A 20071-nucleotide genomic window follows, 5' to 3' on the forward strand; every position below is an offset into this window, starting at 1 on the left:
CTCCTCTGAGTGCTTACTGTGTGCAAAGCACTGTACTAAGCACTTGGGAAAGTATAGTAGTACAATACAATGCAACAGGGCAGAACCCGGACTAGATTCAGGTCTCTTGAGATCTTGAGATCCAAAGCCAGGCTCCTCCCCATCAGACCAACAGCAAGGCGTGGGTGCAGATATAATACTGTCACTCTAGAGCCAAGATGGAAATTATTGTAATACAATGAATTTTAATTTTCCTTCTGGTTAATTATCATCCTGGACCGCATTAATGCCCATCTACTTGTTTTGTTTTGTTGTCTGTCTCCTCCTTATGGACTGTGAGCCCGTTGTTGGGTAGGGATTGTCTGTATCTGTTGCCGAATTGTACTTTCCAAGCGTTTAGTACAGTGCTCTGCACACAGTAAGCGCTCAATAAATACGATTGAATGAATGAATGCAAATCACAACAGAGCACTTTAGTACAGTGCTCTGCACACAGTAAGCGCTCAATAAATACCATTCATTGATATAGTCAATTTTCTAAACAACCAGATTACCATTTTTCATCTTAGAAAGAAAACAACTGAATCCGATATGTTAATAAAACAATGAAAATGTATTAAAGTCACGTGAGGAAAGCACACTGTAAATCATCGGTGATATATTTTGACTACCTACTACTACTACTAATAATAATGATGGCATTTGTTAATTTGTTAATAAATTCTATTTATTTTATTTTGTTAGTATGTTTGGTTTTGTTCTCTGTCTCCCCCTTTTAGACTGTGAGCCCACTGTTGGGTAGGGACTGTCTCTATATGTTGCCAACTTGTACTTCCCAAGCGCTTAGTACAATGCTCTGCACACAGTAAGCGCTCAATAAATACGATTGATTGATTGATTAAGCGCTTACTATATGCAAAGCACTGTTCTAAGCGCTGGGGGGGATAATACAACGTGATCAGGTTGTCCCCCGTGGGGCTCACAGTCTTAATCCCCATTTTACAGATGAGGTAACTAAGGCTCAGAGAAGTTAAGTGACTGGCCCAAGGTCACATAGCAGACATGTGGTGGAGCCGGGATTCGAACCCATGACCTCTGACTCCAAAGCCCGTGCTCTTTCCACTGAGCCACGCTACTACTTATTGAGTGCTTATTGTGTGCACAGCACTATACTAAGTGCCTGGGAGAATACATTAGAGTAAGTCGACAAGGACCTTGCCCTCAAGAAATTTAGGATCTAGCAGGGGAGACAGGCACTACAATTAGTTAGTGAAGCAGCAAAGTCTAGAGAAGTCCTGTGGCCTAATAGAAAGAGTACAGGCCTGGAAGTTAGAGGACCTGAGTTCTAATCACAGTCTTCCCCTTGTCTTCTGTGTGACCTTGGGCCAGTCATTTAACGTCTCCATGCCTCAGTTACCTCATCCGTAAAATGGGGATTAAGACTATGAGCCTTATGTGGGTCAGGGACTGTGCCCAACCTGATTATATTGGCTCTACCCCAGCTTGAGGTACAGTGCCTGGCGCATAGTAAATACTTAACAAATACCATTAAAACCGTTACGGGTGAGAGGAAGCAATAGAGAATAAAGATACGTACATAAGTACCAGAAGGGGAAGGGTGTGTTGAGTGCCCAAATGCCTAGGTGATCCAGAAGTGCTGAAAAAGCAGCTGTGGGGGTAAGAGGGTGAGGAGATGAGAGATTAATCAGGGAAGATCTTCTGAAGGAAATCATCATCATCATCAATCGTATTTATTGAGCGCTTACTGTGTGCAGAGCACTGTACTAAGCGCTTGGGAAGTACAAGTTGGCAACATATAGAGACGGTCCCTACCCAACAGTGGGCTCACAGTCTAAAAGGGGGAGACAGAGAACAAAACCAAACATACTAACAAAATCAAATAAATAGAATAGATATGTACAAGTAAAATAAATAAATAAATAAATAAATAAATAGAGTAATAAATATGTACAAGCATATATACATATATGCAGGTGCTGTGGGGAAGGGAAGGAGGTAAGATGGGGGGATGGAGAGGGGGTGAGGGGGAGAGGAAGGAGGGGGCTCAGTCTGGAAGGCCTCCTGGAGGAGGTGAGCTCTCAGTAGGGCCTTGAAGGGAGGAAGAGAGCTAGCTTGGCGGACCTCAAAGATAGAGAAAGTAGTGATCTGGATGTCAAGAGGGAGGGAGTTCAAGGGCAAAAGAAAGGGCCTGAGCCAGAGGTGGAAGGAGAAACCAGAATAAAGGCGCAACTAATGGGTGGGTTTAAGAATGAAGCATGTGAACTGGGGTGAGGCAGGAGAAGTGCGAAGATAAGTAGTGGTAAAATAGCTGATGATTGGTTTATCTTGAGGCGAAGAGCAATGGCCAGCCATTGGAGGTTTTTGAGGAGTGTACAAAAAGGACCATGGGAGCAGAATGAAATATGGACTGGAAGTCAGAATGATAATAATGATAATGTTGGTATTTGTTAAGCTCTTACTATGTGCGAAGCACTGTTCTAAGCGCTGGGGGGAATACAAGGTGATGAGGTTGTCCCACGTGGGGCTCACAGTCTTAATCCCCATTTTACAGATGAGGGAACTGAGGCACAGAGAAGTTAAGTTACTTGCCCAAGGTCACACAGCAGACATGTGAGGGAGGCGGGATTCAAACCCCAGACCTCTGACTCCCAAGCCCGTGCTCTTTACACTGAGCCACGCTGCTTCTCTGTCCCTGGATTCTAATCCCAGCTCCCTACTTATCTTCTGTGTGACCCTGGACAAGTCACTTAACTTCTCTAGGCTCAGTTACCGCATCTGTAAAATGGGAATGAAGACGGAGTCCATGGTGGAACATGGACTGTATCCAATCTCATTAGTTTGTATCTACCCCAGCACTTAGTACAGTGCCTGGCACGTAGTGAATGCTTAACAAATACCAAAAAAACAAAAACAAACAAACAAAAAAAAAACAAAAGAGGATGAACACCCTAGAGAAGTGATCATAGATTGAGACTTAGAAGGAACCAAGAACTGAGTGCTGAGGGATACCATAGTAAGAGAGGGAGAGGCAGAGCTGTCAAAGGAGAATGAGAAGAAGCAGCCAGAGAATTAAGAGAAGAACCGTGAGAGGACTGTGTCAGGAAAACCAAAATTAGAGAGTATTTCTGGGAGAAGGGGCTGGTCCACAGTGTCAAAGGAAGCCACAAGTTTGAGGAAGAATAGGACAGTATGCAGTGTGTTAGATTTGGAGGGTTATCGTGGAACAAAGAAATCTCAGTGGGAGGATGCAGGGAGGAAGCCAGGTTGTAAAGTATCTAGAAAGAGGTTGGAGGAGAGAAAGTGGAGGCAGAAGGCCTCATTTAAGTAGTTTGGACAGGAATGGTAAGACAGAGTGGGGGTAATAACTGGGTGGCGAATTGGGGTACAGACAAGGGTTGTTGGGCTTTTTTTAGGATTGGGAGACTCTTCTCCAGTAAGACTATAAACTCCTTGTGGACAAGGATAACTTCTACCAACTCTGTTGTTTTACACTGTCCCAAGTTTCAAGTACAATGCCCTGCACATAGTGAATGTTCAATAAATTCCATTGACGATTCATTGGTAAGTGTTTTTGAAGGCAGCAGGGAAGGGAGTATCACAAACTGAGCAGTTGAAGATGGTGTACAGGGAAGAAAGAAGGTTGGATGTAAGTGTTTTTATAACCTGTGAAGGAATTGGGTCAGAAGTGCCGATAGAGGGGATAGATTTTGAAAGGAGATGGGAGCGCTCCAACAGCCAAGAAGGCTGAGGAGGTTTTTCAGGGGTAGGAGGAAGCTGGGAAGGTGAAAAGGAGATTTGGGTGAGGTCACACATTAGTATGATTATGATTATTATAAATGTTAAGCACTTACTGTGGACAATGCCCTGTCCTAACTGCTGGTGTAAATCTAAGATAATCAGGTTGGATGCTGTCCCTGTCCCATGTGGGGCTCTCAGTCTAAGTCGAGAGACACCAAATGGTTTTGATCTTATCAATGAGGTGGTTGGCATGTCTTCACGGGTGATGGAGGAGGTGTGGACTCTGGGAGTTTCAGGAAGGAGGTAAAGGTCTGGAAGAATTGTCATGGGCAAAGGGCAGGGGAGTCAATAAAGAAGGCAGAGTTATAGTGGGTGAGGATGAGTTTGAGAGGGGCGAGATTGGGCTGGTGCTCAGATTTCGGCCAACAGTGCTCCGTGACACGAGTGCAGGAGTGGAGGAAGTGAAGTTATGTTTTGTTTTGTTGTCTGTCTCCCCCTTCTATCAATCAGTCAATCAATCAATCGTATTTATTGAGCACTGACTGTGTGCAGAGCACTGTACTAAGCGCTTGGGAAGTACAAGTTGGCAACATATAGAGACAGTCCCTACCCAACAGTGGGCTCACAGTCTAAAAGGGGGAGACAGAGAACAAAACCAAACATACTAACAAAATAAAATAAATAGAATAGATATGTACAAGTAAAATAAATAAATAAATAAATAGAATAATAAATATGTACAAACATATATACATATATACAGGTGCTGTGGGGAAGGGAAGGAGGTAAGATGGGGGGATGGAGGGGGGACGAGGGGGAGAGGAAGGAAGGGGTTCAGTCTGGGAAGGCCTCCTGGAGGAGGTGAGCTCTCAGTAGGGCCTTGAAGGGAGGAAGAGAGCTAGCTTGGCGGATGGGCGGAGGGAGGGTATTCCAGGCCCAGGGGATGACGTGGGCCGGGGGTCGATGGCGGGACAGGCGAGAACGAGGCACGGTGAGGAGATTAGCGGCAGAGGAGCGGAGGGTGCGGAGTGGGGACTAGACTGTGAGCCCGCTGTTGGGTAGGGGCCATCTCTATATGTTGCCAACTTGTACTTCCCAAGTGCTTAGTACAGTGCTCTGCACACAGTAAGTGCTCAATAAATATGATTGAATGAATGAATGAATGAACGAAGTGTGGGGCCATGACCCGGGGCTGGGGGTTGGTAGTATGAGATAGAAGAACAGGGGAGGGCAGAGTTGATGTCTTGAGTAACAGATTTACTAATCACTTGGCAGACTACTCCAGACCAAATGATCCAGTTCCTGCCCTCTAAGTACTAAAAGTATAATGGGAGATAATAATAATAATGATGGCATTTATTAAGCGCTTACTATGTGCAAAACACTGTTCTAAGCACGGGGGACGTTACAAGGTGATCAGGTTGTCCCATGGGGGGCTCACAGTCTTCATCCCCATTTTACAGATGAGGTAACTGAGGCACAGAGAAGGGAAGTGACTTGCTCAAAGTCACACAGCTGACTATTGGCAGAGCCGGGATTTGAACCAGTGACCTCTGACTCCAAAGACCGTGCTCTTTCCACTGAGGCACGCTGCCACTCCTCGAGGCACTCCTTGAGTCTGCTTTGAGATTCAGGCAGACTCAACTTATTTTTTAATGGTGGGAACAAGAGGAAAAGCAAGGTTATAATCGAGTAACACAAATAGACCAAGGTGAGATTGCTGAGTAAGTAATTAATGATTCAATTGAGTATACAGATTGGCCTTCTTCATTTGCCTAGTAGCTAGAAATAAACCATAGGCAAAATGGTCGGAGAGAGGACTGGGCTGGGTTAAGAATGAAGGCTGAGCTAAGGTGTCGATTTCTGAAAGCGGCTGTTGATTAACAGAGCATTCTGTGCTGTGAAGAACCTGCATCATTACTGACAGCGTTAGGTGGGACTACTTTGCTGATCATCCAGCAGTTATTATTGTGCTTACTATGTGCCAAGCACCATACCATGATAGATTGATCGTAGTCCCTGTCCCACATCAGGCTCATGGTCTAAATCAGCAGGAGGAAGATTGAATTCCCATGATTCAAGATGAGGTAACAGAGGCACAGATAAGTTTTTTTTTAATTTTTTAATGATATTAAGTTTTTACTCTCGGTCAGGCACTGTACTGGCGCTGGGGTAGATACAGGTTAATCAGTTTGGACACAGTCCATGTCCTCACATGGGGCTCAGTCTTAATTCCCATTTCACAGATGAGGAAACTGAGGCCCAGAGATTTGAAGTGATTTGCCCAGGGTCATACAACAAGCAAGTGGCGGAGCTGGGATTCGAACCCAGGTCCTTTGACTTCTAGTCCCATGCTCTTTCCACTAGACCATACTGCTTCCCCCTATTGTCTGGGGACCTGCAGCCCGTGACCCCTTTTTGGGAGTAGAAGAACAGAGCTTTAGTTCCTCCTTCTGTCTGGGAAGTGGACATTTAACCCCCTCACAACAGGAGAAAGAGCTGGAGGACCAGACCACATTTCACAGGGCTATTCCTGATCCAAGAATCGAAGAAGCCAAGGCAGCCAAGTCTATGTACTAACCACCCATTCCAGAGCCTACCACAGAGCCACCCGGAGACATCTTCGAGGCTTAAGGAGCCTTGCCTAGACATTAGGGGAAAAGCAGTGTGGTCTGGTGGCAAGAGCATGGACCTGGAAATCAGAGGTCCTGAGTTCTAATCCCAGCTCTGCCACCTGCCTACTGTGTGACCTTGGACAAGTCACTTCACTTCTCTGTAAGTTTCTCCATAAGCCTAGCTTAACCGTGCAACTGATGAAGGGAAGAGATGTATTTCCTCCTGGAGCCCTATCACGTGGTTTATCAAATGGGGGCAGCTCCATTGTCGCGTACTACATTATTACATACAAAGTACACGCTGATACATAGCAGTGGTATTTACTGAGCACTTATTGTGTGCAGAGCACTATACTTTTTAAAAAATGGTATTTGTTACACATTTATTATGTGTCAAGCACTGTTTCTAAATCCTGAGGTAGAAGGAAATTCAGATAAACACAGTTCCTGTAACAACACAGGGCTCAAACTCTTAATCCCCATTTTACGGATGAGGTAACTGAAACACAGATAAGTGACTTGCCCAAGTTCACATAGCAGGCAAGCCAACTTGTACTTCCCAAGCGCTTAGTGCAGTGCTCTGCACACAGTAAGCGCTCAATAAATATGATTGAATGAATGAATGAATGAAAGTCGCAGAGCAGGGATTAGAACTCAGGTCCTCCAACTCCCAGGCCTGTGCTCTAACCACTAGCCACACACAATAGCCACTAGCCACACAACAGCGTATGTTGACATGGTTCCAACCGACAGTTGTAGAGGGGGAGACAAACTGTAATAATTATCTGTAAATAAATTATGAATATGATTATCTTAGTTTATCTTAGATAATCTCCCCACTCTAGACGGAAGCTCACTGTGGGCAGGGATCGTGCCTACCAACTCTGTAATATATTGTAATAATAATAATAATAATGACGGCATTTATTAAGTGCTTACTGTGTGCAAAGCACTGTTCTAAGCGCTGACTCTCCCCAGCATTCAGTACAGTACTCTGCATATAGTAAGCACTCAATAAATATGATTGATCTTAGTTGCAACTGGTTAGTTGCCTACAGATGGCATTTCCCCTAAACCAGTAGCAAGAAGTGGATTAAGGTAGGTATGTGGGATTAGGAAAGGGAGAAAATTGGGAGAGGTTGTGAACCATATCAGGGAGCCGGAATACATGGAGGAGGAAAGGCAGACTGGGGGAGTAAGGAATAATTGCATGTAAAGAGGGGAGTGGGAGGAAAGGATGAACTGTGTTGCAATCCGATAATCTTCTATTTCGCCGGTGTTAAGCACAGATACCATTGACAGCATCTACAGAAACCAAATAGGTATAGACTAATGTACTTAATAAATACCAATCAATCGTGTTTATTGAGCACTTCCTTATGTAGAGCACTGTACTAAGTGCTTGGAGAGTACAATATTAGCAGAGTTGGTAGCCAATTTCCCTGCCCACCATGAGCTTCCAGTCTACATTCTATAAATACCAGTACAATAATAATTACTAGTTCCATTGTACAGAGAGACTTTTACTTCTATTCTCTGTTCCCATAATAATAATGATAATAATGGTATTTGCTAAACACTTACTATGTGCCAGGCAGTTTACTAAGCGCTGGGGTGGATACAAGTAAATCAGGTTAGATACAGTCCAGGTCCCACAAAGGGCTCACAGTCTCAACCCCCATTTTACAGATGAGGTAACTGAGGCCCAGAGAAGTGAAGTGATTTGCACAAGGTCACAAAACAGACAAGTGGCGAAGCTGGGATTAGAACCCATGACCTTCTGACTCCCAAGCCCATGTTCTAAGCCATGATGCTTCTCTGTACTCCATCCTGCTTATCATTATCTGCACCTGGTAGGCTCTCAATAAACGCAGCTGCCGTTGATTTTGTGGGATTTTTAGAAGAGGAAGAGTCAAGGATGCTCCCTCTACCATTGTGCTCATGCAAATTTTCACGAAAATCCGTAATCCAGGCTACTTTTCAGTAAAGATGAGCAACCCTCATTCAAATCATTTGGAATGGTGACTGGCTTTCCCAAGGCAGAATTTGTAGCCTGGAAAATACGGTGTATGTGCCCAGGGACTACATTTGCAAAGCAGGAATTAAAGAAAAAGAAACAACTCTCCACGGCCTATCAGATATTGATTCACCTACCTTATTGTGTCTCCTTTTCAGAGTTAACATTTTGATCTCTCAGACATTTTCTGTGAGAACAGGGCATTCTTCTGGGACAAAGCCCAGCCTGAATCTGGGTTTTGATTACCAGCGTGAAACCTGCCGGCAGATTGGTGAACTCGAGCCAAGTTTCAGTCCCTTTTGGGCCACAACAGGGAAGTTCTTGCTGTGAAGGGCCGTGGCCGGAGTCTGGTTCCCACCTGGGCTCCAAAAAAGGAAAGGCTGCAACTCCCTTCCCTCACACTACCCACCAGCCCCCTTCTACCTCAGCCTCACCAACAAAAGAGAAATTGGGGCAAATATCCTCCACTTTAATCCTACCTGAAACTACGGACCCGGCTTTTGAAAGAGCCCGAGTTTCGCTTGAAATTCTGGTTTCCCTTGAGACACATTCAAAAGCTCAGTGTGAGCTTGAAAGAAAGAAAAAATAAGGTGTGCACCTCATCTCTGCAAACCAGATAGCCCAGTTAGGGTCCATTTTTCCTTTCCACATTGAGCGGGCCCCAGTGTTGCCATTCTCACTTACAGTTCAAGATTGCTTTGTCAGTAGGATTTGCACCCCAAAGCGTTCAAATGTTCATCAATCAATCAATGGTATTTATGGAGCACATACTGTGTGCAGAGCAGTGTGTGAGTACTTGGGAGAGTACAATACAGAGAGTTGGTAGACACGTTCCCTGCCCAAACTGAGCTTACAGTCTAGAGGGGGAGATAGATATTAATATAAGTAATTTATAATATATAATTTATGGAGATATACATAAATTCTGTGGGGTTGAGGATGAGGCAAATATCAAATGCCCAAAGATCACATTCCCAAGTGCATCCTCAGAAAGTCTCCCAGAGAACTACTCTTCCTTTCGAGAGTCAGATTGAGGGGGTCAGTTTCTTCAGTCACAAGCCAAGAGAAATTAAGAAAATGCTTTGCACTCAGAAAGCGCTCAATAATATCATGAACTGATTGATTGAAACTCATCCTGGTTCTGCTCTGGGCCCATTGGGTGACTTTGGGAACCATTACTTAAGATTTTTAAGCCTCAGGTTCCCCATCTGTTAAATGTCCAGTAACAATAGAGCTAATAAGATTGATAGGGAGACGAGGTAGCAGATAATCTAAATAGTATGAGTTTGGAAATGTAAAATGTTGGTAATGGTCTCATCCAATGCTGAAAGTATAAAATGGAATGCTGCAGCCCACCGCCATCCCAGTGATCACCACCATCCCTGTGGCCACTACCATCCCTGTAGCCACCACTATCCCTGTGGTCACCACTATCCCTGTGGCTACCACCATCCCAGTTGCCACCACTATCCCTGTGGCTACCGCCATCCCTATGGCCACCACCATCCCAGTGGCCGCCACCATCACTGTGGCCATCACCATCCATTCATTCATTCATTTGTAGTTATTGAGCTCTTACTGTGTGCAGAGCACTGTACTGAGCACTTGGGAAAGTACAATATAAAAATAAACAGACAAAATAAATTTAAGGTGGCCACCATCATCCCAGTGGCCATCACCACTGCAGTGGCCACCACCATCCCAGGATCAAGTGAGTTTACGGGAGCAAGGGTTGGGAAGGGTGGGGTAGTGATGAGTAGGCTCTCTTTCATTCATTCATTCAATTGTATTTATTGAGTGCTTACTGTGTGCAGAGCACTGTACTAAGCGCTTGGGAAGTACAAGTTGGCGACATATAGAGACGGTCCCTACCCAACAGTGGGCTCACAGTCTAGAAAGGGGAGACAGGCAACAAAGCAAAACATGTGGACAGGTGTCAGGTCATCAGAATAAAATAGAAATAAAGCTAGATGCACGTCATTAACAAAATAAATAGGATAGTAAATATGTACAAGTTAATATGTCCACTTTGGGGAGAAGGGTGGCAGAGAGAGCCACAGTGGCAACTGAGTGGGTAGGGAACATGTCTACCAACTCTGTTGTATTTTACCCTCTCAAGTAGCTAGTACGGTGCTCTGCACTCATTAAGTGCTCAATAAATACCATTGATTGATTGATGTGAGTAGGCTTTCTGGAGTGTGGGGAGGAGCCAGCCAGCCAGTCACCACAGAAGAATACAATCGGGTACACAGCCCAGGGCCTCAGGGCAGAGGCAAATGGAGTAAGTGGAACTGGGCCTGCAGGCCACCAGAAACAGTATGCCCCTCCTTGGCTCAGCCCTAGGTGACCGAGAATCCCCTTCTTCTTATCCTGGGGCAGAGTTGGGTCCGGTTCTGGCTCACTTCCAGCACTGGCCTTATTCATTCATTCAGTCGTATTTATTGAGCACTTACTGTGTGCAGAGCACTGTACTAAGCGCTTGGGAAGTACAAGTCGGCAACATATAGAGACAGTCCCTACCCATCAATGGGCTCACAGTCTAGAAGGGGGAGACAGGCAACAAAACAAAACATATGGCAGGTGTCAAGTCATCAGAATAAATAGAAGTAAAGCTAGATGCACATCATTAACAAAATAAATAGAATAGTAAATATGTACAAGTAAAATAAATAGAGTAATAAATCTGTACAAACATATATACAGGTGCTGTGGGGAGGGAAAGGAGGTAGGGCGGGGGTGGGGAGGGGGAGAGGAAAGAGGGGGCTCAGTGTGGGAAGGCCTCCTGGAGGAGGTGAGCTCTCAGTAGGGCTTTGAAGGGAGGAAGAGAGCTAGCTTGGCAGATGTGTGGAGGGAGGGCATGCCAGGCCAAGGGGAGGATGTGGGCCAGGGGTTGATGGCAGGACAGGTGAGAATGAGGCACGTTGAGGAGGTTAGCAGCAGAGGAGTGGAGGGTGCTGGCTGGGCTGTAGAAGGAAAGAAGATAGGTGAGGTGGGAGGGGGCGAGGTGATGGACAGCCTTGAAGCCGAGAGTGAGCAGTTTTTGCCTGATGCATAGGTTGACTGGTAGCCACTGGAGATTTTTGAGGAGGGGAGTAACATGCCCAGAGCGTTTCTGCCCAAAGATGATCCAGGCATGAGCATGAAGTTTAGACTGAAGTGGGGAGAGACAGGAGGATGGGAGATCAGAGAGGAGGCTGATGCAGTAATCCAGTCAGGATAGGATAAGAGACTGAACCAGAAAGGTAGCAGTTTGGATGGAGAGGAAAGGGTGGATCTTGGTGATATTGTGGAGGTGAGACCAGCACTTTTTGGTGACAGATTAGATGTGAGGGGCGAACGAGAGAGCGGAGTCGAGGATGACACCAAGGTTGCGGGCCTGTGAGACGGGAAGGATGGTAGTGCCATCTACAGTGACAGGAAAGTCAGGGAGAGGGCAGGGTTTGGAAGGGAAGATAAGGAGTTCAGTCTTGGACATGTTGAGTTTTAGATGGTGGGCAGACATCCAGATGGATATGTCCTGAAGGCAGGAAGAGACCCAAGCCTGAAGGGAGGGAGAGAGAGCAGGGGCAGAGATGTAGATTTGGGCGTCATCAGCATAGAGATGAATAGATAGCCTTATACATTCGTGGCTGGCTTCTCCTGTAACCCCTCTCTGTCTTTCCTTTATTTTCCATTCAAAGCCCATTGCATAGGGGTCATGAAGAAACAGGGCAGCCCTAATTGTGTTGATGAAATTGCTGGTAATGAGCTCCTGCTGCCCCCTCCCAAGCATGCTCCTAAACAGTGAGATTTGTGCTCAAGTTACTGTCTCACTCAAGGACATGGTGTATTGTCCCCAATAACTCTGGTATTTGGTAAGCATTTATTATGCACCAGCCACTGTGGTAGATACAAAATGATCAGAGCAGACACAGTCTCTATCCCACACAGGGCTCACACTCCAAGAGGAGAGCATCCTCTTTTTACAGATGTAAAAACTTAGGCCAGGAAAAGTCAAGGGATTTGCCCAAGGTCACACAACAGGCAAATGGCAAAGCCGAGGTTAGAACCTGAGTCTCTTGATTCCCCATTCCTGCCTCTTTCCACTAGAACATGCTCCTTTTCCTTCTCCTCCCCTCCTTTAAGCTTGTTTAGGTGTGCTTACCAAAATGAGACACAGCCATAAATCCACCAAGGGATGCACTGCCTGAAGCTAGAGTCCTCCCATCTCCTGTCACAAGTCAATTATCTACTGAAGCGAGGTTATGACCAGCAAATATTTTAACCTGGCTCAAATTAGTAAAAGCAAAGCCTTCCCCAACCAACCCTTACTTAGTCTCCCAACTTGCAGACTGGACTTCCTTCAAGCACCCATGGATGTTCATTCATCCATTCAATCGTATTTATTGAGCGCTTACTGTGTGCAGGGCACTGTACTAAGTGCTTGGGAAGTACAAGTTGGCAACATATAGAGATGGTCCCTACCCAAAAACGGGCTCACAGTCAAGAAGGGGGAGACAGATGACAAAACAAAGCATGTGGACAGGTGTCAAGTTGTCAGAATAAATAGAAGTAAAGCTAGATGGACATCGTTAACAAAATAAATAGAAAAGTAAATATGTACAAGTAAAATAAATAGAGTAACAAATCTGTACAAATATATGTACAGGTGTTGTGGGGAGGGGAAGGAGGTAGGGCGGGGGGTTGGGGAGGAGGAGAGGAAAAAAAAAACAAAATAGATTTTTTTCTCCTCAACCTCCAGATTGCTCAGAATTAATCCCTTCCCATTATTTATTGTGTTTCATGTTGATTCTTTTTTATTATTATTAATGATAATAATAATAGTATTAATAATAATAATGTAATTTGTTTAGTGTTTACTATGTGCCAGGCACTGTTCTAAGCTTTGGGGTGGTTACCAGCAAATCAGGTTGGACACATTCCCTGTCCCACGTGGGGCTCACAGGCTCAATCCCCATTTTCCAGATGAGGTATCTGAGGCCCAGAGATCATCATCATCATCAATCGTATTTATTGAGCGCTTACTGTGTGCAGAGCACTGTACTAAGCACTTGGGAAGTGCAAGTTGGCAACACATAGAGACAGTCCCTACCCAACAGTGGGCTCACAGTCTAAAAGGGGGGGACAGAGAACAAAACCAGACATACTAACAAAATAAAATGTGAAGTGCCCTGCCCAAGGTCACATAGCAGACAAGTGACAGAGCCGGAATTAGAACCCATGACAATAATTTTGTCTCTCTCAAAAGTGGAGCTCACAAAGAAGACCTTCTATTAGGTTCAGCCCCGGGGCCTCTAGGAAACTGGAGCACAGGAAATGACAGAGACAGAGAAAGAGAAAGGGAGAGACATTCATCTCATAAGGCCCTGCTGAGAGCTCACCTCCTCCAGGAGGCCTTCCCTGACTGAGCCCCTTCCTTCCTCTCCCCCTCGTCCCTCTCTCCATCCCCCCCATCTTACCTCATTCCCTTCCCCACAGCACCTGTATATATGTATATATGTTTGTACATATTTATTACTCTATTTATTCATTTATTTTATTTGTACATATCTATTCTATTTATTTTATTTTGTTAGTATGTTTGGTTTGTTCTCTGTCTCCCCCTTTTAGACTGTGAGCCCACTGTTGGGTAGGGACTGTCTCTATATGTTGCCAATTTGTACTTCCCAAGCGCTTAGTACAGTGCTCTGCACATAGTAAGTGCTCAATAAATATGATTGATGATGATGATGATGAAGTGACAGAGCCGGAATTAGAACCCATGACAATAATTTTGTCTCTCTCAAAAGTGGAGCTCACAAAGAAGACCTTCTATTAGGTTCAGCCCCGGGGCCTCTAAGAAACTGGAGCACAGGAAATGACAGAGACAGAGACAGAAAAAGGGAGAGACATTGGTCCCATGCATTCAGCCTGTTGAGGTACTGAAGTGGGAAGGTAACAAGAGGGAAGGTGTGGTGCTGGGATGGAATGGGAATGGGAGGGGGGTCATAGTCCGAGAGAGGGTGACTGGGCTCTGTGGCGGCTTTAGGCTGGATTTTGTCATTTTCCAGGGACAACAGGGCAAGGGTGGTAGTGTCTGGACTGAAAGAGAACCCAGAGCTTCATGCTGGGGGAGGAGCGTGAGAGAGCCTGACTTGAGGGGCCTGCAAAAGCTGTTGGCCTGATCTCGAGCCTGACTCACCCTCCCTTTAAGATATGCCCTAGCTCAAAGCCAGTTCTCCATCAGTGTGACACACTTCTGCTTTTTTTCCCATCCTGGGTATTGAAAAACCAGTCCTTAAATGTGGAAATTTAAGCTCAAATAATAATAATAATAGTAATAATTATGGTATTTGTGAAATGCTTACTATATGTCAAGCATGGTTCTAAGCAATCAATCGATCAATCATATTTATTGAGCGCTTACTGTGTGCAGAGCACTGTACTAAGCTCTTGGGAAGTACAAGTTGGCAACACATAGAGACAGTCCCTACCCAACAGCGGGCTCACAGTCTAGAAGCACTGGGGTAGATGCCAGGTAATCAGGTTGTCCCATGAAGGACTCAGAGTCTTAATCCCCATTTTACAGATGAGGAAACTGAGGCACAGAGAAGTGAAGTGACTTGCCCAAGGTCACACAGCAGACAAGTGGTGGAGGTGGGAGTAGAACCGGGGTGTCCTCTGACTCCCAAGGCTGTGTTGCTTCTCAAATCAAGTGTGAATGGTGTCTCCAGGACAGTTTAACACCTAAGCACTAGGGTAATCAAAAAAATTTTTTTTTCGGGACCCTGATAGTAAAAATAGCCGTTAGTATTCACCTCCTCAATCCGTCATCTCAGAGGAAACTAGTTCTTCAGGTTCTTGGGGAGAAAGAAAAAAGATAGTAGCAGCGGCTGTGTCCTTAACTCCAGAATCTCCATTCACCTTTTGTTTGTCTGTGGATGGATTTCACATTTGTTGAGCATTCTTTTTATAGTCAGGCATCAGTCGGTGCCCCGCAGGAGTTAAGTATATATCTGTAATTTTATTTATTTATATTGATGTCTGTTTATTTGTATTGATGTCTGTCTCCCCCCCTGTAGACTGTGATCTCATTGTGGGCAGGGATTCTCAATTTTTCCTGCTGTATTATACTTTCCCAAATGCTTAGTACAGTGCTCTGCACACAGTAAGTGCTTAATAAATATGATCGAATAAATGAATGAACTGGGATTGACTTTTAAACAGTGAAATTCCTCAAAGGTTTGGGCAAAGTGGAAGATTGAGAAATAAGCAAAAATGGATTATGCGGAATTTTCAACACTTTAGGGGTCATAGATGGTGCTCTGACAATCGAGGCAAAACAATGAACCAATGGAAGGTAAAACTTTCAGGCGAATTGGCACCCGCCCAAGGCTTAAAAAGTTTAGATAATCCTGAAAGCTCTTTAGCTCTGCCTCCCCTTTCTATTTCCCTTGGATTGAATTTTAAGAATGTGTGTTTGTGTGTGACCTCTGACAGAGACAAACCTTTAGGTTCTCTTAGAGAGAAGCAGTGGGTCTCTTGAGAAGCAGCGTGGCTCTGTGGAAAGAGCACAGGCTTTGGAGTCAGAGGTCACGGGTTCAAATCCCGCCTCCGCCAATGGTCAGCTGTGTGACTTTGGGCAAGTCACTTAACTTCCCTGGGCCTCAGTTACCTCATCTGGAAAATGGGGATTAAGACTGTGAGCCCCCACTGTGGGACAACCTGATCACCTTGTAACCTCCCCAGCGCTTAGAACAGTGGTTTGCACATAGTGAGAGCTTAATAAATGCCATCATCATTATTATTATTATTATTAGAGTGATAATAAAGTTGGAGGATGTTTAGGGGTAGGGAGTATTTTGGGGAGAAGGATGATTTACATAAGGAGGGGGCTAGTTGCAGATGGAGAGGGGGGCATTCTGGAAGAAATGTGTCCATGGTGTCGCTATGAATCGGAAACGACTCGACGGCATAAGACAAGACAAGACAAGAAGAAATGTTTGCTGGTCAGGGCACTTCTTGGCCTATTTATTGCAAGACTGGCTTGCAGTAAATGGGCTTGTATTTGTAATTCCTTTCTAGTGAGTGTTCTCCAGCCATGTCAGAAAACAAATCAGCGTTGATCCTCTGACCAAACTTTATTTTAGGAGAATGCCTATCTTCTGAGGCCAGCCAGAACCGGGCACCAACCAGATGTATTTCCTGTTTGAGAGAACAGGCTGAACAGGCAGCTTATAGTGTTGGGCAGATTGGTCAACAAGGGCTTTAGTCCCAAGAGTTCTCAAGCCTCTGGAGAGATGGGTGAAATTCCACCTTCTGTTTCCCCTCCCCAAGCAGAGCACTGGTGGATTATATTTTTTTTAATGGCATTTATTAAGTGCTTACTATGTGCAAAGCACTGTTCTAAGCGCTGGGGAGGTTACAAGTTGATCAGGTTGTCCCACGTGGGGCTCACAGTCTTAATCCCCATTTTACAGATGAGGAAACTGAGGCCCAGATAAGTGGAGTGACTTGCCCAAAGTCACACAGCTGACAAGTGGCGGAGCTGGGATTTGAACCCATGACCTCGGACTCCAAAGCCCGTGCTCTTTCCACTGAGCCACGCTGCTTTCCAGCGTGCTCAGATTCTTTCCTGAGCCTCGAAATGGCTGAGATGCAAAAGGGTTACTGCCTGCTCTGACTGAAAGATACTAGGCAATAATGATGGTATTTGTTAAATGTTTACTATGTGCCTAGCTCTCTTCTAAACTCCGGGGTAGATACAAGGTAATCAGGTTGTCCCACGTGGGACTCACAGTCTTCATCCCCATTTTACAGATGAGGTAACTGAGGCACTGAGAAGTTAAGTGACTTGCCCAAAGTCACACAGCTAACAAGTGGCGGGGCCGGGATTAGAACCCAAGACCTCTGACTCCCAAGCCCTTGTGCTTGCCACTAAGCCACATTTGAGGGTCCTGGATAGAGGCGATGCTCTTCCCAGGCCCCCAGTAGGTGATCAAACCTGCTACTTTGACAGATCAATCAATCAATCAATCAATCGTATTGAGCGCTTACTGTGTGCAGAGCACTGTACTAAGCGCTTGGGAAGTACAAGTTGGCAACATATAGAGACAGTCCCTACCCAACAGTGGGCTCACAGTCTATGAAAAGATTTCTTCAAAGACTAAGAATTTTTCGTAGTCGGATTGACCCAAGGGCCTTGGGAACGTAAATTACGAGAAACTGGAAGTTCTCGTTCCGCGATTTGATCCTGTCATGAGCCAGGGTGAGTCAACTCACTTGAGAAAATGAACAGATTACTTTGCCTTTTGTTTTTCTAGACCTCTAGGAAGGAGATTAACCCCTCCAAGACACCAGAATGCTACTCACCATTCATTCATTCCTTCATTCATTCATTTTTTCCCTCTCATTAAATCACCCTGCAAACACATTCCACAATGTGAGCCTCCCTCCAAACCTTTGACCAGCAGCTCTATCCAAAGAGGTGTGAGGTTGAAGAGTATCATCATCATCATCATCATCATCATCATCAATTGTATTTATTGAGCGCTTACTGTGTGCAGAGCACTGTACTAAGTGCTTGGGAAGTACAAGTTGGCAACATATAGAGACAGTCCCTACCCAACAGTGGGCTCACAGTCTAAAAGGGGGGAGACAGAGGACAAAACCAAGCACACTAACAAAATAAAATAAATAGAATAGATATGTACAAGTAAAATAAATAAATAAATAGAGTAATAAATATGTACAAACATATATACATATATACAGTATATATAAGAGTATCATTACACAGGCTCTGGAGGCCTTGTAAGTGTTAAATTGCCCCATGGTGAGAAGTTCACCCTGGGTAAGTGGCCCCTCATTAATCATCATCATCATCATCATCAATCGTATTTATTGAGCGCTTACTATGTGCAGAGCACTGTACTAAGCACTTGGGAAGTACAAATTGGCAACACATAGAGACAGTCCCTACCCAACAGTGGGCTCACAGTCTAAAAGGGGGAGACAGAAAACAAAACCAAACATACCAACAAAATAAAATAAATAGGATAGATATGTACAAGTAAAATAAATAAATAAATAAATAGAGTAATAAATATGTACAACCATATAATAAGAATAACCATTAATAAGAATATTAATTCAACCATTAATACACAACCATTAATAAGAATAATATATTTGTTCAGCGATTACTGACAGTCAAGCAGTGTCCTACGCGCGGGCGTAGATACGAGATAATCAGGGGGCTCACAGTCTAAGTGATTTCAGGGCATGCTCCCTTTGGACATTTCCATTTCTCTGACCCTCCTTCGTTGCTGTGAGATAACTTCCCCTCGTCTGCTTTCTGACTGCTGACCCTGCCATCCCCCGCATCTCTGCCTCACCAGATCCTGAACCTAAGGAGAAGGACGTCACCCGCCGCTTTTCCTTAGCCTCTTCCCTCAGCACAACAGCCACCACATCTGCGCTAAACAAAGGTACCTATCTGCTCTCTGCTCCCAACTGCTTTCCCTTGCCCACTGACCTCAAGATGTCCTTTGGGGGACTCTTTCCCAGTATCATAGAACTACAAGCTGCTTCTGCCCCAGGCGCTGCTTGGATCGCTCTTGTGCCAAAAGGACCTGGTGACAAAGAGAAGTAACAATTAAGAATAAATTCCCCAAAGGGACAAGCTTTCCGGCTAAAAGGGTGGCTAAGGACTGTTTCGGTGAAAATCGTCAAGACCTATTCCTGTAACTTGGGTTTTTCTCAGTAATTTGGTTGCCTCAGACTGCAGTCATGCTGAATAGTTGCTTTGACTGCTTCCCGGTGCCTTGGGAGAAATGACAAAAAGGATCCATATTCTTAGGCTAGTAAAGATTAAGCTCAAATTTATAATACATACGGGAAAAGACTTCTGCTTAAGATACATGGCAGGTCCTTCATTGCTCTCGCTTTGCCAATTCTGGAGTGCCACATATGTATTGTATTATTTAAAGGGACGAATTTGGTCTTAGAAGAAACACCCTATGAAGACAGGGGTAGCACAATTTAATTGCTGCAGGACAGGACCCGGAATCAGAAAACTTGGGTTCGAACTCCAACTCTGCTCACATTACGTTGACGATTATGATACCTTAGTAAAGGATGATGAATAAATAATGATGGTACTTGTTAAGCTCTTACTATGTGCCAAGCACCGTTCTAAGCACGGGGGTAGATACAAGTTAATCAGGTGGGCACAGTCCCTGTCTCACATGGGGCTCACATTCTTAATCCCATTTTACAGATGAGGTAACTGAGGCCCAGAGAAGTTAAGGGACTTGCCCAAGGTCACACAGCAGACGTGGTGGAACCGGGGTTAGAACCCAGGTCCTTCTGACCCCCAGGCCTGTGCTATATCATCATCATCATCAATCGTATTTATTGAGTGCTTACTATGTGCAGAGCACTGTATTAAGTGCTTGGGAAGTACAAATTGGCAACATATATCTATCCAATAAGCCACGCTGCTTCTTATTATGGGAATAGTAATAATAATGATGATGGCATTTATTAAGCGCTTACTGTGTGCAAAGCACTGTTCTAAGTGCTGGGGAGGTTACAAGGTGATCAGGTTGTCCCATGGAGGACTCACAGTCTTAATCCTCATTTCACAGATGAGGTAACTGAAGCACAGAGAAGTTAAGTGACAATATCTGTCCCCTTCCTACTACATAGAAATGGTTTG

The 20071-nt window shown here is 44.8% G+C and overlaps 1 protein-coding gene across 1 annotated transcript in view; it reads left to right on the top strand.

Annotated features, from left to right (window-relative positions):
- The window catches only part of MCF2L2 (MCF.2 cell line derived transforming sequence-like 2), a 491086-nt gene that overhangs the window by 443911 nt on the left and 27104 nt on the right, over positions 1–20071 (top strand). The window contains exon 28 of the mRNA XM_038758478.1: positions 18750–18839. Within this exon, the coding sequence (XP_038614406.1) occupies positions 18750–18839 (90 nt within the window). The remainder of the gene's footprint in view (positions 1–18749; positions 18840–20071) is intronic.

The sequence above is a fragment of the Tachyglossus aculeatus genome, chromosome 1, assembly GCF_015852505.1.
Source record: "Tachyglossus aculeatus isolate mTacAcu1 chromosome 1, mTacAcu1.pri, whole genome shotgun sequence".
NCBI lineage: Eukaryota > Metazoa > Chordata > Mammalia > Monotremata > Tachyglossidae > Tachyglossus > Tachyglossus aculeatus.